Below are 23,064 nucleotides of genomic sequence, written 5' to 3' on the forward strand. Positions count from 1 at the left end.
GGAATTCATAATTTAAATATTTATTTTCAAAACCAAACCAAAATGAATTTTGCAACAATTGAAGCAAAGACTATCCAATATATACATTTGACAGCTTCCTGTAAAGCTAAGTCAACAGTTTCTTTTATAAAGTTCAGATACAGAAATATAAAAAAAAAAATCTTGTTTTCCATCTGCATGTAATTGAGGAAATACAAAAATATGCAATGATCAAATGCATTATTGCCTTCACAAACGTATTATTACTATTTAATGCATTTGATGATACATGACCACAATTAAATAGAGAATCACTACAATTAAGTATTAGGCACCATTGGATGTTAAGTTGGCATACTTCCTCCCTTCCAAAAGGGGCTCTGTCACCACCACACCAAAGATGGCACCCTTTTGTATGTATGTATGTGTCTGAGCTTGGCTGATAACATTCTCAAGAAAATCTTTATTTGGGATTTGTTCAAAAGGACGCCACTCCCCGTAGAGTACTCAAGGACTCAGACCAATGTTTCAAACATTACAATACCGACATTGCCATTTCACTTGAGCACTTGTCAAGTATTTTTGGTAGAGGGAGAGCATAGTGTCTTTAAGACAGAAAAGTACCCCGTCTCCCTTGATCTAGTCTAAGTAGGGAAATAAACTAGAAAGCATATTTAGAAAAAGCTGCACCCCCATCAAAGTGTGTGCAGTGCATATTTCCTTCAGAAGTAGATCTCCAATAGGATTGCTAAGATCCCCTAAGATAGATATGATTTGTATCTTTTGGAATGAGAGAGCGCGTGATACATCTTTTGCACAGCAAAGTCTTCCCATTTCCGATACAGTCTTTCCTAATGCCCAAAACAAGTGACGCCCTTTCCAATTGTCACCGAACAGAAGTTTCTGTTTACGGACATCCACTGGTCTGAGCCTTCCCCCCCACCCACGGACTGCTCTCAGCAGAGGTATTGAACTCCTGTGGTTTGACTAGATCTCCAAACAGCAGGTTTCTAAATGCTACAAGTGACATGAAGATGGTAAGCTAGACATCAGAAACAAGTGCAGTACACTGAACATCTACAATATAGCTACTTAAACATTTTTAGTAGCAGTAAAAAAAATGAACTCAAAATTGAAAACTAAACTATCCTTAATATCTGACTTAAGTAGACATCTTGTGCCCAGCAGAAGATTGATGTTACGTCCTTATAATAAAAAAAAAAAGACTTAAAATATTACAAAACTAAAATACTATTGACTAATATAACAGGAACACGCTTGAGCCTACTTTTAAAAGGGGTTAAATAAAATAGCATAAACATATTTCAACAAATATACATACAAATAAAAAATAACATTTTTGGTTATAAGATCAGTGAGTGTGCACAGCAGGAGTCCTCCCTCTTTCCCTGCATCCAATGGTCCTGGTGGGGGCTGATCAGAGGAGAGGCATGGAGGATGGTGGGAAAAGGAATGGGGGGGATGATGGGAAAAGGCATAGAGGCTGATGATGCACTCTGGAGGCTTGGTCCTCATCAAGCGTCTAAACCTGCCCTCCACATGCCACTAACTGACAGACAATCTGATGGAAAAGTCCACAGAAAGAAAACACAGTTGAATGCCACCTGCTCCAAATTGTAACATGTAATCTCCAGAAGAACCATCCAGCCAATAGTCTAGTCTACGTCACTACCTATAGCCCCCCCGCTGCCCCCCCCGCTGTCCCCTAACTCACCTCTGGAACTTGTCGATGATCCGGTTGACCATCTTGTCTGTGACTCCAGGGCAGATGTCCTCAGCCATGTGGAGGTTTTTCTCCAGCTCCTCTATCCCTCCCTTCATCTGTCCATCCCTGCGCTGCAGCTAGGAGCGGTGGAAATGTAGAGAGACAGGCAAAACAATATAGATGACTCATCTCGTCTTTACAACTGTTAGAAAAGAGCGCTGGTGTAGCAGTCTCTACCTCGGTGAATACCGGGGCGATCAGTGTGGTCAAGCTGGCAGACTTCAGGAGGCCTTGGTCCTGTCATCAAATGGAAAGCAGAGGAGAACATTGACTCATGATACTCTCCCGAATTGTTTGCATTAGCCCACTAATCACACAACTAACATTGTAATTACATTCACTTCCTTGTCCTCCCAACTCACCGTTCCATTGGACACATTATTTGGGTCTTTCTTCTTGCGAACAGTAGTAAAGGACCAGCCTGGCTGGGAGGAGTCATTCTCCTTGTTGCTGGACTCCCTGGGAGAGACAACAGATCCACAGGTTTAATGTTACTGTAGTTCAGACAGGGTCTCCAATCAAATCTTTACCAACTCTTAGTCAAGGGTACAATGTTAAGAGCCTTCACTACTCACGAGTCAGAGTCTTCAGAGCTGGAGTCTCCGTCACTGTGTCCCTCAGCTTTCCAGCGTTTCAACCGGTCTATCAGCTCAGTGAGGTAGGACGTCTTCTTGGCATTCTTCACTATGAACTTGTGCTTCAGAAGCTCCTTAGCTGTTGGCCTCTATAAAGGGGAATATTGGCCCACAATTAAAGGCAGGCTAACCATGGACAACTATATGGACTACCACTAAATAATGCAAGATTGTCTTTTATTTCTCATATCACTTGAATAAGTGCTCAGGCATTGTACTTACAAATGAAGGGTCTTTGTTGAGGCAGGAGTCTATAAACTCTTTGAAGGTCTTGGAGAAGTCACCACTGAGGGTGGGTGGGGTGTTCTTTGGTATGAGGAAGAGGACCCGCATGGGGTGCATGTCTGAGTTGGGAGGCTCACCCTTGGCCAGCTCGATGGCAGTGATGCCCAGAGACCAAATATCAGCCTGGTGGAGGGCGAGTGTGTTAGAGAGGGGCCTGGAATTCAGTGAAATTAAGTTTACGGGATTTGACAGCATGTTTGTGTCATGAAAAGAGGACACGCCTTCAATTCCAAGTGCCCTCCACTAAAGACAGAAAAGAACAGAAAGCTGGTAACCTTGGAGTCATAGGCAGACTGTTGGATGACCTCAGGGGCCATCCAGAATGGCGTGCCCACGAACGTCTCCCGTTTGATCTGGGTGTCTGTCAGCTGGCCCGCCACGCCAAAGTCTGCCAGCTTCACTTCGCCACACTCGGACAGGAGCACGTTGGCCGCTGCCAAACCACACACAACCATGATAATGCCAACAGCAATGAGTGAAATCAATACATGGCACAAGAGCAAGACTACCGGATATATTAACCCTAATACTGCAGCTCGTCTCTACGGAACACACACACACACACACACACACCTTTGATGTCCCTGTGAATCTTCCTCTCGGAGTGGAGGTAGTCCAGACCCTTCAAGATCTCCTTCAGCATGGTCGCAATCTGAAACTCGTCAAATGCCCCTGCTCGCAGCTAGACACAAGACATACAGTGAGCACACATACCACATACGCAAACCCATCAACAGACATGGGGGGGGACACTGACATATTGTAACCCTTACCAGGTCCAGAGCTGAGCCACCACCAAGGTACTCCATAATGATCCATAGTTTACTGCCCTGTACAGAGAGAGAGGTAGAAAAGAGGGAACCATTAGACATGATTTTAGGCAGAGGCGCCGTAGGAAACCCCCCCGTTCCACCCTTCTTTACCTCCAGGCTACTGTTGTCACCCTCCCTTCACTGTTTAACCGGTGAAAACGTCCATGCAGCATTTGCATTGCGGACCATCTGATCTCAAATCGGTTTCATGGGAATATGCATTTAAATCTTTAGGTTATGCCCATATTTTGCATAGCATATTTTGCATAGAGGCGTGCGCTGTTCAGAAATGTCACCATTCGCACAATCCTAAAATCTCATGGTACACGAGGCGGTGTTTTGTCTCACAGTAACGTTATACTATTATATTCGGTTCTCATGTCCAATACGATCTTTATATATGATCGTGCAGACTTTTTAAAATCTTTGATTTAACTTGATTAAAACTCGCGCCATTCACCAGAGTAGCCTGTTCTCTACGAGTAAAGCAGAGACTCTGTATAGAAGTAGAATACTGCACACGCGCAGGAAGCGTCCGGACCTTTCGCTTCCCGGGAAAAGTGGTCCAGAAAAGGCAGATCCCCAGCCACTCCGATGATTTTCATTTCAAAGTCATGCGGGAGCTACACATGGCCGTGAACACGGGTTTTCCACGCAGAACGTCTCTTATGTGTAAATAGAAATAACCTACTGTATGTGGCAACCTCACCGATCCCCTCAACCCAAAGCGCGGATTGGATTGGATGGATTGCACTCAAATTGGCCATTGAAGTTTTGGGGTTCACATTTTATTTTATTTCACCTTTATTTAACCAGGTAGGCAAGTTGAGAACAAGTTCTCATTTACAATTGTGACCTGGCCAAGATAAAGCAAAGCAGTTCGACACATACAACGACACAGAGTTACACATGGAGTAAAACAAACATACAGTCAATAATACAGTAGAAAAATAAGTCTATATACACAATGTGAGCAAATGAGGAGAGATAAGGGAGGTAAAGGCAAAAAAAAGGCAATGGTGGCGAAGTAAATACAATATAGCAAGTAAAACACTGGAATGGTAGATTTGCAGTGGAAGAATGTGCAAGGTAGAGAGAAATAATGGGGTACAAAGGAGCAAAATAAATAAATACAGTAGGGGGAAGAGGTATTTGTTTGGGCTAAATTATAGATGTCCTTCAGTAGTGGTTTCTTTGGAGCAATTCGACCGTGAAGGCCTGATTCACGTAGTCTCCTCTGAACAGTTGATGTTGAGGTGTGTTACTTTTTTAAATATTTATTTTAACTAGGAAAGTCAGTTAAGAACAAATTCTTATTTACTCTAATGAACCTATCCTCTGCAGCAGACAATAACGGACTGGCCATCTGGAGCACCGGGAGTTTCCCTGGTGGGCCGCTTGACAATTGGGGCCTGAGCAAAGCAAAATATAAATAACCCCAGCCCCCGCTTAAATAAAAATAACCAAGTGCTGTATGTCTGACTGGCCCAGGCGAGTGTGCTGCCAGCACTCTGCCACTGTGGTTGAATATTACATCTGTCAGCCTCTCTCCCCCAGCCAATTACTTTCGGTCCAGTCAATTCTAACTTTACCTGGGCCCCGCCCCTTTCCCATCTCTGTTAAGTGGTGACATTTGGATAAATAGCAGAGCAAGATGGACAAACAAAAAGAGAAATAACGTCAAGGTGGTGCTGAAAAGCAGAGAGAGAAGAGGTTGAAGTCCCATGAGGCTCATGCAGACAAATGTTTTAAAATAAATTATTACAATTTGGCGCCGTTACCAGTCAATCTCAGCCTAATGAGCCCGTAGGCGCTGGCAGCAGAGAGGAGAGAGAGCAGCCCATTGAGCCCAGCGATACCAGTTCAACTGTTAGTCAAGGTTTTGCAGCTGAAGCGGTAAGACGGAAGACAATAGGGATAAAATAAGCAATGTTTGGGTTTGGCTAGCTGGCTATTCAGCTATATCGGGTGCCTTTTGAAACAAGCTCTCGTCAATGTCACTTTTCGTGAACCAACCAATCACAGCCTGGATGGTGCGGGACATAAAAAAGGGTTGACGTGCTACAGCAAACTTTCGAAATGTTGAATTCATTGTTAGTACTTAGCATTAACGGATTATAGACTAACCACCAATGTAGACCATTTCTCTTGTACAAGGATTTAATGACGGAACAAAACCTACAAAAATTATACTTGGCTGGATACTCTATACTTACAGAAAACACATAGGATAAAACAAAGCAATATTCCAAGCCACAGCTACATACTACTTATCAGACAGAGAACTTATACTGTATACTGGTTGTTGGGGTGGGATGGGGGGTGTGGGAGGGGGTCCGTGGAGGGCTTTTGATCATTTTAATGGATTCCTCCTGTCTTACTCATTGGTAGGAAAAATTATTATCCAAATCGGATGTAAGATACTATATTTGTTGACGATTATATGAAACAAAAAAATTTAAATGCCAATTTGGGTGCAATAATTACCTTCATTTCTCAGATATCAAATTATATTTCAACCAAATCTTTCAGGACTATTCATTTGATGTTTCAAGCTAACGATTTCAGAACAATCCGAGATGGTGGGTGTCAAATCCTCTTTGTGGTGCTTTTAGAGGTGGAACGAGTGGCGGTGTGCGTGTGTGTTACCTTGAGGTAGGAGCCGTAGTACTTGGTGACGTAGGGGCTGTCACACTGGCTGAGCACGGTGATCTCCTGCTGGATGTCTTCCATCTCATCCTCAGCCTCCTCCAGGTCTATGGTCTTGATGGCCACCACATTCTGGGTACGGTTGTCGATGCCCTTGAACACCTCGCCGAAGGAGCCCTTCCCAATACGCTCCAGCTTGGTGAACAGCTCCTCAGGGTCCGTCCGGCTGTTCTGAAGGTTCAGAGACAGAGAAGTTATGTGGCTAAAAAAAATAAAAAATAAACATTCCTTACCCCAGGACACCTCAACAGGTGACAATCCAGGATTTTTAAAATATTTTTTATAGAGGACTGTTTCAGCGTAATCTCCTTCATCAGAGCCTTATGTTATGTGGCTAGTTTATACTGCTGAATGAGTCGAAAACAGGTAGTTGCCATTTCTTTAACTGACGTTGAACGGTGAGGCTACATAGTTTATCGATAGGCCGGGCTATAGAAAACTGACGATCAACTGTTTTATAAAAGAATAGCCTACCCAATTTGAAAAATCCATATGGCCTAATCTGCACTGTAACCTGTCCCTAGATGACCACAAGCATGTTTCCAAAGAGAGCCGGTTGGATCCAGATAAATGATAAACTGCCTCCTGTTAAGCTTATTATTGCCAAACCTTGTTCTAAAACATTTCAAATACAGCAAAGGTGAAAAGGGTTTGAGAAGGCATTGAGATCAGTTGGAAGCAGATGTGTTTTGACCGGAAAATGGGTTTCCACAGACAGATCTTCTCAGTGTTTCCGATATTTTAATTTAGTGGTCCGCCGCTGCCAGGTCATGTCCTCCGCTCCCAAAAAAACTAAGTACGTAGAAAAGATAATGCCGTTAAATATTTTTTGAGATCAACTTTGGGAACTAACAACCACCTAAATAAAAACTAGACGGTCAGGGAGAATCTAAAATGTAAAAAAACGGCATGGCATGGCGCCCCCATTGATATGGTTATCATGTTTGAGTCATTCAGATGGCATAAGAACACAGCATATATCGTGTAGAATTACAGGAAATTTGCGTTAAAAACAGCAAACTGGTAGCCACCGATGCTGAAAAAAATACTAGGGGAAACACCAATGTATTCATCTGTACCGAGAGGTGGAAGTCAGTGGCACCAGCCTTGATCTCTCCCTGCCCTGACTATTAACAGCCCTGTCTGGCAGGTTGGCACAGAGGCAGGAATAGATGACTTTCTTGTCTTTGGTCACCTTTGGGTGTGTGGGGCTTCAGTGTGACAGGACTGCCTAGCATGGCAACAGCGTCAGTGTCTGGGCAGAGACTGGCTCATGGCGTCACAGAGGGCCAGAGCAGCTATAGGAGGCTGTATCCTGCCCCAAGTCTCACGCATCTAGACCGTTCTGCCTCAGATAAAGCTGTGAGCACTAGGCTAATCTGGAGACTGCCCAGGCCAGGACCTTAATCAGTTTGTTACTGCCACATGGCAGAACATGTTTGGCTGGAAATAACTTCCATCAACAGAATTTCTTGGGAGGAAGCTAGCTGTCTAAATCCAACAGGCCTATTCTGATTCAAAACTAAAAGCTGAAGAGAATAGGCCCCTGTGCATATTGTGGAAAGAACATGCAGGCAGCATGCCCAACATTTAACATACACACGTCCTGTGCATGGGCCCGTTTCCAATGCACTGTTGACAACTAACCTAGCGCAGACTCGGGTATAACCCACAGCAAACAAGAGTAAGGAATACTCCCTCTCAGGCCACACCCTCTTCAAGCTGACAGAACACTTCAAATGTGGCCAATGCTACTGGTCATTGTTGGCAGTCTCACAAAACAGTAAGGCTTGCCGGGCCTGATTTAGGCGTCAGACTTTGGACTGCAGGTAGGCCTAATGCCCATACCAGAAAACAGAGGAAATCACAAGAGAGTTGCTGATCTCCCTGGAGAGAGAGAGCGAGCGAGAGAGACAGGTGGATATCCTGCATTTAGGAATTCATTTGCCAGAGCAATGAAGCATGGTGAACAAACGTCATTACTAAAGCCCCAGGGAAATGACTAATATCAACCACCTCTCATCAATGCAGCCTTCCTGCTGTTGCACGAGGCAGCTTGAGTACTGGAGTGCTGCAAAGTAGCCTTAATGCCCATGTTTTGCAATGACCATGCTAGAACTTGGCAGGGAGAGAATAATCTGCAGATAGGACAATGTTCATATTTGTCACAATTGACTTTCCTTGCCTTATAATACGTTACATTCCAGACGTGTTCGATAAGTGTGGCTAAACTGAAATAGAAAACACCTAAAGCCTAATTCCCAATTTAATAAATTGGTAAACAAAATATAACGGAATAAGAATGGAATCTTTCTACGTCTCACTTTGGTAAAGTAATGTCATAGTTCCACCCACAAGTGTTCTCATGGAGCAGCAATCTTCCCTCTAACGTTCAAATCATCAATGACAGAGATGAGACCTAACGCTGTAACGTTATTGCACTGAAATGTTCTCATCCATATCAGATTACAGGCTGTAAATGCAGAACAGCAGTTGTAGCTAGTGGCTTAGGCCTATTTCAAGTCCCAAATCTAGTGAACGGTGACCATATGGCAGCCCAAACAATATATCGTTTGCCAAGGCAAAGGATACACAAAAGATGCTTTCAGTAGACCAGAGGCAAACACCTGTGTCTTTCTATATACAGTTGATGTCGGACGTTTACATAAACAAGTTTTAAATGACTCCAACCTAAGTGTATCAACCACTCCACAAATTCCTTGTTAACAAACTATAGTTTTGGCAAGTCGGTTAGGACATCTACTTTATGCATGACACAAGTCATTTTTCCAACAATTGTTTACAGACAGATTCTTTCACTTATAATTCACTGTAACACAATTCCAGTGGGTCAGAAGTTTACATACACTAAATTGACTGTGCCTTTAAACAGCAAGGAAAATTCAAGAAAATGTCAGGGATTTAGAAGCTTCTGATAGGCTAATTGACATTTCAATTGGAGGTGTACCTGTGGATGTATTTTAAGGCCTACCTTCAAACTCTGTGCCTCTTTGCTTGACATCATGGGAAAATCAAAAGAAATCAGCCAAGACCTCAGAAAAAAAATTGTAGACCTCTGGAAGTCTGGTTCATCCTTGGGAGCAATTTACAAACGCCTGAAGGTACCACGTTCATCTGTACAAATAATATTACACAAGTATAAACACCATGGGACCGCGCAGCAGTCATACCGCTCAGGAAGGAGACAAGTTCTGGCTCCTAGAGATGAACGTACTTTGGTGTGAAAAGTGCAAATCAATCCCAGAACAACAGCAAAGGACCCTGTGAAGGTGCTGGAGGAAACAAGTATCTATATCCACAGTAAAACAAGTCCTATATCGACATAACCTGAAAGGCCGCTCAGCAAGGAAGAAGCCACTGCTCCAAAACCGCAATAAAAAAGCCAGACTACGGTTTGCAACTGCACATGGGGACAATGATCGTCCACTGGTCTGATGAAACAAAAATAGAACTGTTTGGCCATAATGACCATCGATATGTTTGGAGGAAAAAGGGGGAGGCTTGCAAGCTGAGGAACGCCATCCCAATCGTGAAGCACGGGGGTGGCAGCATCATGGTGTGGGGGTGCTTTGCTGCAGGAGGGACTAGTGCACTTCACAAAATAGATTTTTTTTCAAATGTATTTGTAATAATGACAATTACAACAATACTGAATGAACACTTATTTTAACACATCAATAAAAATCTATTAAGCCTCAAATAAATAATGAAACATGTTCAATTTGGTTTAAATAATGCAAAAACAAAGTGTTGGAGAAGGAAAAGTGCAATATGTGCCATGTAAAAAAGCTAACGTTTAAGTTCCTTGCTCAGAATAGAACATATGAAAGCTGGTGGTTCCTTTTAACATGAGTCTTCAATATTCCAAGGTAAGAGGTTTTAGGTTGTAGTTAATATAGTATTTATAGGACTATTTCTCTCTATACCATTTGTATTTCATATACCTTTGACTATTGGATGTTCTTATAGGCACTATAGTATTGCCAGTGTAACAGTATAGCTTCCGTCCCTCTCCTCGCCCCTACCTGGGCTCGAACCAGGAACACATAGACAACAGCCACACTCGAAGCAGCGTTACCCATCGCTCCACAAAAGCAGAGGCCCTTGCAGAGCAAGGGGTATAACTACTCCAAGTCTCAGAGCTAGTGACGTTTGAAACGCTATTAGCGCGCACCCCGCTAACTAGCTAGCCATTTCACATCGGTTACACCAGCCATTAGGCTGATAGGCTTGAAGTCATAAACAGCGCTGTGCTTGCGAAGAGCTGCTGGCAAAATGCACTAAAGTGCTGTTTGAATGAATGCTTACGAGCCTGCTGCTGCTCTATCAAATCATAGACTTAACTATAACATAACACACAGAAATACGAGCCTTTGGTCATTAATATGGTCGAATCCGGAAATTATCATTTCGAAAAACAAAACGTTTATTTATTTCAGTGAAATACGGAACCGTTCGGTATTTTATCTAACGGGTGGCATCCCTAAGTCTAAATATTCTTGTTACATTGCACAACCTTCAATGTTACGTCATAATTACGTAAAATTCGGGCAAATTAGTTCGCAATGAGCCAGGCTGCCCACACTGTTGCATATACCCTGACTCTACGTGCAATAAACGCAAGAGAAATGACTATTTCACCTGGTTAATATTGCCTGCTAACCTGAATTTCTTTTAGCTAAATATGCAGGTTTAAAAATAAATACTTCTGTGTATTGATTTTAAGAAAGGCATTGGCGTTTATGGTTGGGGACAGTCGTCCAACGATTGTGCTTTTTTCTCAAATGCGCTTTTGTTAAATCATCCCCCAGCGCTGCATCGATTATATGCAACACAGGACACGCTAGTTAAACTAGTAATATCATCAACCATGTGTAGTTATAACTAGTGATTATGATTGGTTGATTGTTCTTTATAAGATAAGTTTAATGCTAGCTAGCAATTTACCTTGGCTTACTGCATTCGCGTAACAGGCAGGCTCCCCGTGGAGTGCAATGTAAAGCAGGTGGTTAGAGCATTGGACTAGTTAACCGTAAGGTTGCAAGATTGGATCCCCGAGCTGACAAGGTGAAAAGCTGTCGTTCTGCCCCTGAACAAGGCAGTTAACCCACCGTTCCTAGGCCGTCATTGAAAATAAGAATGTGTTCTTAACTGACTTGCCTAGTTAAATAAAAAGGTATACATTTTTTTTAAATCGCCGCCCAAAAATACAGATTTCCGATTGTTATGAAACCGGCCATTCCGATTAAAATCAGTCGACCTCTAATATACACACACACACACACACACACACGGAAAGTATTCAGACCTCGTCTTTTCCACATTTTGTTACATTACAGCCCTTTTCTAAAATTAATTACAATGATTTTTTCCCCATCAATCTACACACAATACCCCATAATGACAAAGCGAAAACAGGTTTAGACATTTTGGGAAATGTATTAAAAATAAACAGTAATACCTTGTTTGAAAAATACAGTTTTTCTTGAAGCTGTGCCATTTCCCCCACGTGGGCCAGCCCCCTAGCAATTCAAGTACGAGCCAATGAGCTTCCGGCCCTCGCCATTTGAGTGACAGCTAGCAAGATACACACAGCAGAGCAAGAGCAATGACATGGTGCACATACCTGCACATATGTGACGTAGTATGCAACTTTCTGGGACCACTTTTGGCTCATGAGCGCTACTTTCAGAACTATTGGCTAAAAAGTATACAGAAAGTACAGATGCTCTTTAACAGGCTGAGCCAGAAGAGCTTCAATGCACTTTGGCATAGATTCTACAAGTGTCAAACTCTATTGGAGGGATGCGACACCATTCTTCCGCGAGAAATTCCATCACTTGGTGTTTAGTTGATGGTGGTGGAAAACGCCGTCTCAGGCGCCGCTCCAGAATCTTCCATAATTGTTCAATTAGGTTAAGATCTGGTGACTGAGACGGCCATGGCATATGGTTTACATCGTTTTATGCTCATCAAACCATTCAGTGACCAGTGGATGGGGGCTTTTTCATCCTATGTGGGCAAAGCCAAGGAGGGGCTTTTCTGCAACTTCGCTATTACACTGTTATTATCAGTAGTATTTCATTATTATTATTCAAGTTATTACCTCTAAATATTAGTCTAGTATACAAATTAAGAAATGTCAGTTTGGAGAGGATGCAGGAAAAATGCAGATTCCGATTTTGACGCACTAAACCATTCCCACCCAGTCAGATGCGTTTTTCCCTCCACTTTCCCGATCGATTCGCATAACGTCACCAACGCTACTGGGGTCATTCTCTATGGAAATATGTTGTTCAGAGGACGCAGTAATGAGAGAAAAATATGTTTCTGGAAAAATAATACGCTACTGAAAATATTATGATAGAGGCTATGCATCCTGTAGGATGAATCATGAAGAGAGCTGGGCTACGTTTCATTCAGTTACACCACATTTAATAAGCAAAGAAACACAAAACTGGCACCTGTTGTCATTCCTCGCACATATGCTGACCCTGCAACAAGACATAGGTTGTTGTTTTCTGATTAAAAGAGATGAAGTCCAGACAGGCTTGGCCTATTTTAGGAAATGGACATATGGAAAAAGTGAACTCATACATGCACACCACCCACCTAAAAGGACCCATCAATCGAGCTGTCTGCAGCGCATCTCCTTCAGACGCATAAGCAAATCACATTTGTCCTTCCCCAAAAACATATTAAAAACCTTGCCTTCAAATCCTCTGTGGAATATCAAAATTAATGTTAAATCAATGTAGCCCATCATATAAATTGACAAGGATCAGTGGTGGAAAAAGTACCCAACTGTCATACTTCAGTAAAAGTATACAGTACATTCGGAAAGTATTTAGACCCCTAGACTTTTTCCACATTTTGTTAAGGTGCAGCCTTACTCTAAAATTGATTCAATCGTGTTGTCCCTCAATCTACACACACACACAGATTGTAATACATTTGCATAAAAATAAAAAATCAAATTTCTATAAGTATTCAGTACTGTTACTCAGTACTTTGTTGAAGCACCTTTGTCAGCAATTAGACTCAAGTCCTTTTGGGTATGACGCTACAAGCTTGGCACACCTGTATTTGGGGAGTTTCTACCGTTCTTCTCTGCAGATCCTCTCAAGCTCTGTCAGGTTGGATGGGGAGTGTCGCTACACAGCTATTGAGATGTTCAATTGGGTTCAAGTCCGAGCTCTGGCTGGGCCACTCAAGAATATTCAGAGACTTGTCCCGAAGCCACTCCTGCATTGTCTTGGCTGTGTGATAAGTGTCATTGTCCTGTTGGAAGGTGAACCTTCGCCCCAGTCTGAGGTCCTGAGCGCTCTGGAGCAGGTTTTCATCAAGGATCACTCTACTTTGCTCCATTCATCTTTCCCTCGATCCTAACTAATCTCCCAGTCCCTGCCGCTGAAAAACATCCTGACAGCATGATGCTGCCCCCACCATGCTTCACTGTAGGGATGGTGCCAGGTTTCCTCCAGACGTGACACTCGGCATTCAGGCCAAAGAGTTCAATCTTGGTCTCATCAGACCAGAGAATCTTGTTTCTCATTGTCTGAGAGTCCTTTAGGTGCCTTTTGGCTAACTCCAAGCAGGCTGTCATGTGCCTTTTACTGAGGAGTAATTTCTGTCTGGCCACTCTCCCATAAAAGGCCTGATTGGTGGAGTGGTGCAGAGATGGTGGTCCTTCTGGGAGAACCTTCCAGAAGGACCACCATCTCCCCAGAGGAACTCTGGAGCTCTGTCAGAGTGACCATCGGATTATTGGTCACCTCCCTGACCAAGGCCCTTCTCCCCCGATTGCTCAGTTTGGCCATGCAGCCAGCTCTAGGAAGAAATTTGGTTCCAAACTTCTCCCATTTAAGAATGATGGAGGCCACTGTGTTGTTGGGGACCTTCAAATGCTGCAGAAATGTTTTGGTACCCTTCCCAAATCTGTTCCGACACAATCCTGTCTCGGAGCTCTACGGACAAGTCCTTCAACCTCATGGCTTGGTTTTTACATTGTCAACTGTGGGACCTTATATAAACAGGCGTGTGCCTTTCTAAATCAGACTCCAATTTATATAAAAAATTTCAAGGATGATCAATGGAAACAGGATGCACCTGAGCACAATTTCAAGTCTCATAGCAAAGTGTCTGAATACTTATATATACACACACATTTACAAACATTTCTAAAAGCCTGTTTTCGCTTTGTCATTATGGGGTATTGTGTGTAGATTGAGGGCATGTAAAATAAAAAAGTTATATATTTTTTAATAAGGCTGTAACATAACAAAATGTGGAAAAAGTCATGGGGTTTGAATACTTTCTGAACGCACTGTAGATACCTTAATAGAAAGTTACTAAAATAAAAGTATTTGGTACTAAATACACTTAACTATCAAAAGTAAAAGTACAAATCATTTCAAATTCCTTATATTAAGCAAAGCAGACGGCACCATTTTCTTATTCTGGAAGCTGTGCCATTTCCCCCACGTGGGCCAGCCCCCTAGCAATTCAAGTACAGGCACACTCAGACAATTTTCAAATGATGCATTTGATGCATCCCGTTACGGGGTCTGAGACGCCGAAGCTTCCCACGATTAGCTATGACAAATTGAAAACCCTAGTCATTGGCGACTCCATTACCCGCAGTATTGGACTTAAAACGGATCATCCAGCGATCATACACTGTTTACCAGGGGGCAGGGATACCGACGTTAAGGCTAATCTGAAGATGGTGCTGGCTAAAGCTAAAACTGGCGAGTGTAGAGAGTATAGAGATATTGTTATCCACGTCGGCACCAACGATGTTAGGATGAAACAGTCAGAGGTCACCAAGCACAACATAGCTTCAGTGTGTAAATCAGCAAGAAAGATGTGTCGTCATCGAGTAATTGTCTCTGGCCCCCTCCCAGTTAGGGGGAGTGATGAGCTCTACAGCAGTCTCACAACTATATCACTGGTTGAAAACTGTTTTCTGCCCCTCCCAAAAGCCTGATCTGCTGAGGAGTGACAGACTCCATCCTAGATGGAGGGGTGCTCTCATCTTATCTACGAACATAGACAGGGCTCTAACTCCCCTAGCTCCACAATGAAATAGGGTGCAGGCCAGGCAGCAGGCTGCTAGCCAGCCTGCCAGCTTAGTGGAGACTGCCACTAGCACAGTCAGTGTAGTCAGCTCAGCTATCCCCATTGAGACAGTGTCTGTGTCTCGACCTGGGTTGGGCAAAACTAAACATGGCGGTGTTCGCCTTAGCAATCTCACTAGGATAAAGACCTCCATTCCTGTCATTATTGAAAGAGATCATGATACCTCACATCTCAAAATAGGGCTACTTAATGTTAGATCCCTTACTTCAAAGGCAATTACAGTCCATGTTGGCCTGACTGAAACATGGCTTAAGCCTGATGAATGTACTGTGTTAAATGAGGCCTCACCACCTGGTTACACTAGTGACCATATCCCCTGTGCATCCCGCAAAGGCGGAGGTGCTGCTAACATTTACGATAGCAAATTTCAATTTACAAAAGAAAGAGATGTTTTCGTCTTTTGAGCTTCTAGTCATGAAATCTATGCAGCCTACTCAATCACTTTTTATAACTACTGTTTACAGGCCTCCTGGGCCATATACAGCGTTCCTCATTGAGTTCCCCAAATTCCTATCGGACCTTGTAGTCATAGCAGATAATATTCAAATTTTTGGTGACTTTAATATTCACATGGAAAAGTCCACAGACCCACTCCAAAAGGCTTTCGGAGCCATCATCGACTCAGTGGGTTTTGTCCAACATGTCTCTGGACCTACTCACTGTCACACTCTGGACCTAGATTTGTCCCATGGAATAAATGTTGTGGATCTTAATGTTTTTCCTCATAATCCTGGACTATCGGACCACCATTTTATTACGCTTGCAATTGCAACAAATAATCTGCTCAGACCCCAACCAAGGAGCATCAAAAGTCGTGCTATAAATTCACAGACAACAAAGATTCCTTGATGCCCTTCCAGATTCCCTCTTGTCTACCCAAGGACGTCAAGAGGACAAAAAGCAGTTAACCACCAAACTGAGGAACTCAATTTAACCTTGCGCAATACCCTAGATGCAGTTGTACCCCTAAAAATTAAAAACATTTCTCATAAGAAACTAGCTCCCTGGTATACAGAAAATACCAAGCTCTGAAGCAAGCTTCCAGAAAATTGGAACGGAAATGGCGCCACACCAAACTGGGAGTCTTCCGACTAGCTTGGAAAGACAGTACCGTGCATTATCGAAGAGCCCTTACTGCTGCTCGATCATCCTATTTTTCCAACTTAATTGAGGAAAATAAGAACAATCCAAAATGTATTTTTGATACTGTCGCAAAGCTAACTAAAAAGCAACATCCCCCAAGTGAGGATGGCTTTCACTTCAGCAGTAATAAATTCATGAACTTCTTTGAGGAAAAGATCATGAATATTAGAAAGCAAATTACAGACTCCTCTTTAAATCTGCGTATTCCTTCAAAGCTCAGTTGTCCTGAGTCTGCACAACTCTGCCAGGACCTAGGATCAAAAGAGACGCTCAAGTGTTTTAGTACTATATCTCTTGACACAATGATGAAAATAATCATGGCCTCTAAACCTTCAAGCTGCATACTGGACCCTATTCCAACTAAACTACTGAAAGAGCTGCTTCCTGTGCTTGGCCCTCCTATGTTGAACATAATAAACGGCTCTCTATCCACCGGATGTGTACCAAACTCACTAAAAGTGGCAGTAATAAAGCCTCTCTTGAAAAAGCCAAACCTTGACCCAGAAAATATTTTTAAAAAACTCAAAATCGGCCTATATCGAATCTTCCATTCCTCTCAAAAATGTTAGAAAAGGCTGTTGCGCAGCAACTCACTGCCTTCCTGAAGATAAACAATGTTTTTGAAATGCTTCAGTCTGGTTTTAGACTGAGACTGCACTTGTGAAGGTGCTAAATTACCTTTTAATGGCATCAGACCGAGGCTCTAGATCTGTCCTCGTGCTCCTAGACCTTAGTGCTGCTTTTGATACCATCGATCACCACATTCTTTTGGAGAGATTGGAAACCCAAATTGGTCTACACGGACAAGTTCTGGCCTGGTTTAGATCTTATCTGTCAGAAAGATATAAGTTTGTCCTCTGACAAATCAACTGTAAATTTCGGGGTTCCTCAAGGTTCCGTTTTAGGACCACTATTGTTTTCACTATATATTTTACCTCTTGGGGATGTCATTCGAAAACATAATGTTCACTTTCACTGCTATGGGGATGACACACAGCTGTACATTTCAATGAAACATGGTGAAGCCCCAAAATTGCCCTCGCTAGAAGCCTGTGTTTCAGACATAAGGAAGTGGATGGCTGCAAACATTCTACTTTTAAACTCGGACAAAACAGAGATGCTTGTTCTAGGTCCCAAAAAGCAAAGAGATCTTCTGTTGAATCTGACAATTAATCTTAATGGCTGTACAGTCGTCTCAAATAAAACTGAAGGACCTCAGCATTACTCTGGACACGGATCTCTCTTTTGACGAACATATCAAGACTGTTTCAAGGATAGCTTCTTTCCATCTACGTAACATTGCAAAAATCAGAAACTTTGTCCAAAAATGATGCAGAAAAATTAATCCATGCTTTTGTTACTTCTAGGTTAGACTACTGCAATGCTCTACTTTCCGACTATCCGGATAAAGCACTAAATAAACTTCAGTTAGTGCTAAATACGGCTGCTCGAATCCTGACTAGAACCAAAAAATTTGATCATATTACTCATGGGCTAGCCTCCCTACACTGGCTTCCTGTCAAGGCAAGGGCTGATTTCAAGGTTTTACTGCTAACCTACAAAGCATTACATGGGCTTGCTCCTACCCATCTCTCTGATTTGGTCCTGCCGTACAGATCTACACGTACGCTACGGTCACAAGACGCAGGCCTCCTAATTGTCCCTAGAATTTCTAAGCAAACAGCTGGAGGCAGAGCTTTCTCCTATAGAGCTCCATTTTTATGGAATGGTCTGCCTACCCATGTGAGAGACGCAATATCGGTCTCAACCTTTAAGTCTTTACTGAAGACTCATCTCTTCAGTGGGTCATATGATTGAGTGTAGTCTGGCCCAGGAGTGTGAAGGTGAACGGAAAGGCTCTGGAGCAACGAACCGCCCTTGCTGTCTCTGCCTGGCCGGTTCCCCTCTATCCACTGGGATTCTCTGCCTCTAACCCTATTACAGGGGCTGAGTCACTGGCTTACTGGTGCTCTTTCCTGCCGTCCCTAGAAGGGGTGCGTCACTTGAGTGGGTTGAGTCACTGATGAGATCTTCCTGTCTGGGTTGGCGCCCCCCCTTGGGTTGTGCCGTGGCGGAGATCTTTGTGGGCTATACTCGGCCTTGTCTCAGGATGGTAAGTTGGTGGTTGAAGATATCCCTCTAGTGGTGTGGGGGCTGTGCTTTTATCCTTCCTGTTCGGCCCTGTCCGGGGGTATCATCGGATGGGGCCACAGTGTCTCCTGACCCCTCGTCTCAGCCTCCAGTATTTATGCTGCAGTAGTTTGTGTCGGGAGCTAGGGTCAGTTTGTTATACACTGCTCAAAAAAATAAAGGGAACACTAAAATAACACATCCTAGATCTGAATGAATGAAATATTCTTATTAAATACTTTTTTCTTTACATAGTTGAATGTGCTGACAAAAACAAACAAAAATTATCAATGGAGATCAAATTTATCAACCCATGGAGGTCTGGATTTGGAGTCACACTCAAAATTAAAGTTGAAAACCACACTACAGGCAGATCCAACTTTGATGTAATGTCCTTAAAACAAGTCAAAATGAGGCTCAGTAGTGTGTGTGGCCTCCACGTGCCTGTATGACCTCCCTACAACACCTGGGCATGCTCCTGATGAGGTGGCGGATGGTCTCCTGAGGGATCTCCTCCCAGACCTGGACTAAAGCATCCGCCAACTCCTGGACAGTCTGTGGTGCAACGTGGCGTTGGTGGATGGAGCGAGACATGATGTCCCAGATGTGCTCAATTGGATTCAGGTCTGGGGAACGGGCGGGCCAGTCCATAGCATCAATGCCTTCCTCTTGCAGGTACTGCTGACACACTCCAGCCATGTGAGGTCTAGCATTGTCTTGCATTAGGAGGAACCCAGGGCCAACCGCACCAGCATATGGTCTCACAAGGGGTCTGAGGATCTCATCTCGGTACTTAATGGCAGTCAGGCTACCTCTGGCAAGCACATGGAGTGCTGTGCGGCCATGCTGGAGGATGTTGCAGGCAGCAGAACGTTCTCCACGGCGTCTCCAGACTCTGTCACGTCTGTCACATGTGCTCAGTGTGAACCTGCTTTCATCTGTGAAGAGCATAAGGCGCCAGTGGCGAATTTGCCAATCTTGGTGTTCTCTGGCAAATTCCAAACGTCCTGCACGGTGTTGGGCTGTAAGCACAACCCCCACCTGTGGACGTCGGGCCCTCATACCACCCTCATGGAGTCTGACACATGCACATGTGGCCTGCTGGAGGTAATTTTGCAGGGCTCTGGCAGTGCTCCTCCTGCTCCTCCTTGCACAAAGGTGGAGGTAGCGGTCCTGCTGCTGGGTTGTTGCCCTCCTACGGCCACCTCCACGTCTCCTGATGTACTGGCCTGTCTGCTGGTAGCACCTCCATGCCCTGGACACTACGCTGACAGACACAGCAAACCTTCTTGCCACAGCTCGCATTGATGTCCCATCCTGGATGAGCTGCACTGCCTGAGCCACTTGTGTGGGTTGTAGACTCCGTCTCATGCTACCACTAGAGTGAAAGCACCGCCAGCATTCAAAAAGTGACCAAAACATCAGCCAGGAAGCATAGGAACTGAGAAGTGGTCTGTGGTCACCACCTGTAAAACCACTCCTTTATTGGGGGTGTCTTGCTAATTGCCTATAATTTCAACCTGTTGTCTATTTCATTTGCATAACAGCATGTGACATTTATTGTCAATCAGTGTTGCTTCCTAAGTGGACAGTTTGATTTCACAGAAGTGTGATTGACTTGGAGTTACATTGTGTTGTTTAAGTGTTCCCTTTATTTTTTTGAGCAGTGTATATGGAGTACTTCTCCTGTCTTATCAGGTGTCCCGTGTGAATTTAAGTATGCTCTCTCTAATTCTCTCTCTCGGAGGACCTGAGCCCTAGGACCATGCCTCAGGACTACCTGGCATGATGACACCTTGCTGTCCCCAGTCCACCTGGCCGTGCTGCTACTCCAGTTTCAACTGTTCTGCCTGCGGCTATGGAATCCTGACCTGTTCACCGGACGTGCCACCTGTCCCAGACCTATTATTTGACCATGCTGGTCATTTATGAACATTTGAACATCTTGGCCATGTTCTGTTATAATCCCCACCCGGCACAGCCAGAAGAGGACTGGCCACCCCTCATAGCCTGGTTCCTCTCTAGGTTTCTTCCTATGTTTTGGCCTTTCTAGGGAGTTTTTCCTAGCCAACGTGCTTCAACACCTGCATTGCTTGCTGTTCGGGGTTTTAGCCTGGGTTTCGGTACAGCACTTTGAGATATCAGCTGATGTACGAAGGGCTATATAAATAAATTGGATTTGTGTTTAGTAAGTCCACCATATCAGCGGCAGTAGGGATGACCACGTGTTCTCTTGATAAGTGTGTGAATTGGACCATTTTCCTGTCCTGCTAAGCATTCAAAATGTAACGAGTAATTTTGGGCGTCAAGGAGAATGCAGTGAGTAAAAAGTACATTATTTTGTTTAGGAATGTAGTGAACTAAAAGTCTGCAAAAATATAAATAGTAAAGCAAAGTAAAGATACCACAAAAAACGACTTCACGCCACTGACGAGGATAAAGAGACAATTGACAACTATTAGAAAATAGAAACATGCACACAACCTGTCCATAGCCTAATGATCAGCCTGTCCATAGCCTAATGATCAGCCATTGATCAATTTTAGTGAAGCAATGCGGGTGATGAATACACTTTCCCCCAACTCACGTTTAAATATTGCACTATAAATTGGCAATGAACTGGAGGGGAAGTTTGAATGGCCAGAGTGACATGTAGCCTAGATCTGGTGTGATATGATCACATTGGCTAAATTGATACCTTGCTGCACTGATGCATTGCAAATATAAAATAAAAAAAATAAAAAACAGGCAGAGAAATTAATGAATAATTCACACAATTAACCCAGACCTGCCATTGGCAGTTTTGGCATGTCAGTGGCAGTGTCATCAGTTTCTCTTTCGCATGTTCAATTTTTACATCTAACCATTTGGTTTGTTTGGTTAAGTATTTCTCACGTGTTCAAATGTGAACGAAGAGTCATCCGTCATTGAACTACAAACACTTCATTGAAGAATCCCTGCTGTCGACCAATCACCGACGAACGGGGAGTTGACTTCGGCTACCAAAACTTCGACAAGCCACAAGAAAAAAAAGTGCTTGAACCCTGCCGAACACCAAAAAAACGAACACAAACGTCGTCATAATATGCGCGAACTGTTTCGACTGGGACGCATTGGTCACGAAGTCTTGCGCTACCGGTGCTGGCACATGCGCAGATTAAATACACCGCTGGAACGCTGATTAAAGGGTCACAATTAGTTACATGTCCTAATAATTCACGTGTTGTAATCGGCTGTATGCTTACTTTGATTTTGACTTTACCCCGATTACGATAAGCAGAGTTAAGTGTGTACATGACTATTGCCATACGTTACCCGGCCTAGTACTGCCATAATCAGTTTAACATCCAATTATGATTGTACATGTAGCTAAACGTACGTTGACAGACGTGTCCTTCCCGCGAACTGCCGATATATACCCGAGTGCTCAAAAAGCTGGGTAGCTAATTGATTTGTGTCATGCCCTCAAAACGGTCTAGCAACAGTACACCAACTGGATACAAAACTAGCTAAGTTAGCAAAGTAACTTAACTACAGCGGCTAACGTTCGTTAACTACCTAGTTATGAAGTTACACACTAGCAACGCCCTGCTATCTTGCTAACTGACGTTACTCAACTAAATGCAAGAAAGCTATTTAACGTGAAATGGTTGTTGAAAAAAGTTGGGAGGCCTCCACTTACCTGCATCCCAGGCACTTGCACCGCAACCGGTGACTGGGCCATCTTCCGCATCCAAAGGAATAACAGAAAACCAACCGATTAACGTTGTAGATAACTAGCCTAGCGAACTAACGTCAGGCAACCCAGTATGCGGTTTATTATTCGCTAGTTAACGGTAGCAACCTCTTTTCCTTTGAAAAACGTAGCTAACTGCTAAAGCCGTCGTAGCTAGCTGACATTACACACCCAGCCTTAACGCTAGGCTAGCTACTTCAAAACAACAGACGACTGACTATTCCATGACATCGATCTTGATGTTTTAACATTCATTTATAGTTGTAAAACAATGTCTTTGATGTTACGACAGGCTATTCATCTGTGGATTTAGCTAGTAAAAAATACATCCAAAAGTGCAAGCAGTCGACGACTTGTTGTCAGAACTACGTTGATGTGGCTGGCTGGCTTTATGCCGTGTTCATCTGCTAGTGGGAACTCGGAAATTTCCAACTTGCTAACTGGTTATCGTTATACACGTGCTGCGTTCAATCAGTCAGCAAGTCGAACATTTGAGTTCCCTAGATCCGACTAGTAGTTGAACGCAGCAAACGTTATTAGCGCTCAGCAGTTGGATGGAGCCGAAAACTGTACAGAGACATTCGCGTCACTGCTTTCTCTCCAATTGTGTGATTGCGGCCCTCAATTTGGGGCGTTCCTGTATGTGGGAATTACTACGTCTGCTGTGTTCCGGAGTCCTAGTTTAAA

At 43.5% G+C, this 23,064-nt stretch overlaps 1 protein-coding gene across 2 annotated transcripts; it reads right to left on the reverse strand.

The window, feature by feature from the left end:
- Positions 1 to 4: 4 nt before the first annotated feature.
- LOC112229051 (serine/threonine-protein kinase 26) lies at positions 5 to 22,791 on the reverse strand. Of its 2 annotated transcripts, XM_024394940.2 has the most exons (11): positions 22,324 to 22,790; positions 6,147 to 6,377; positions 3,459 to 3,515; positions 3,259 to 3,367; positions 2,961 to 3,118; positions 2,623 to 2,808; positions 2,341 to 2,489; positions 2,128 to 2,224; positions 1,943 to 2,002; positions 1,715 to 1,842; positions 5 to 1,561 (listed from the first exon to the last, which is right to left on the reverse strand). In XM_024394940.2, exons 1-11 carry the CDS (start codon positions 22,372 to 22,374, stop codon positions 1,546 to 1,548), a joined length of 1,242 nt encoding a protein of 413 aa, XP_024250708.1. In that variant the 5' UTR covers positions 22,375 to 22,790; the 3' UTR covers positions 5 to 1,545. The 2 variants fall into 2 exon arrangements, with proteins under 2 accessions (XP_024250708.1, XP_024250710.1); XM_024394942.2 differs by lacking the exon at positions 5 to 1,561 and having other exon boundaries at positions 1,711 to 1,842; positions 22,324 to 22,791.
- Positions 22,792 to 23,064: the final 273 nt, after the last annotated feature.

Source organism: Oncorhynchus tshawytscha, linkage group LG30 (assembly GCF_018296145.1).
Source record: "Oncorhynchus tshawytscha isolate Ot180627B linkage group LG30, Otsh_v2.0, whole genome shotgun sequence".
Lineage (NCBI taxonomy): Eukaryota > Metazoa > Chordata > Actinopteri > Salmoniformes > Salmonidae > Oncorhynchus > Oncorhynchus tshawytscha.

Bases quoted from the DNA above. Each gene is read 5' to 3' on its own strand.
- LOC112229051 (XM_024394940.2), bottom strand. From the start codon at position 22,374: ATGCGGAAGATGGCCCAGTCACCGGTTGCGGTGCAAGTGCCTGGGATG. The intron at 2,490-2,622 runs GTAAGTACAATG...TCCCCTTTATAG, and splicing joins TCAACAAAGACCCTTCATTT to AGGCCAACAGCTAAGGAGCT. The intron at 2,225-2,340 runs GTGAGTAGTGAA...TGTCTCTCCCAG, and splicing joins AGCTCTGAAGACTCTGACTC to GGAGTCCAGCAACAAGGAGA.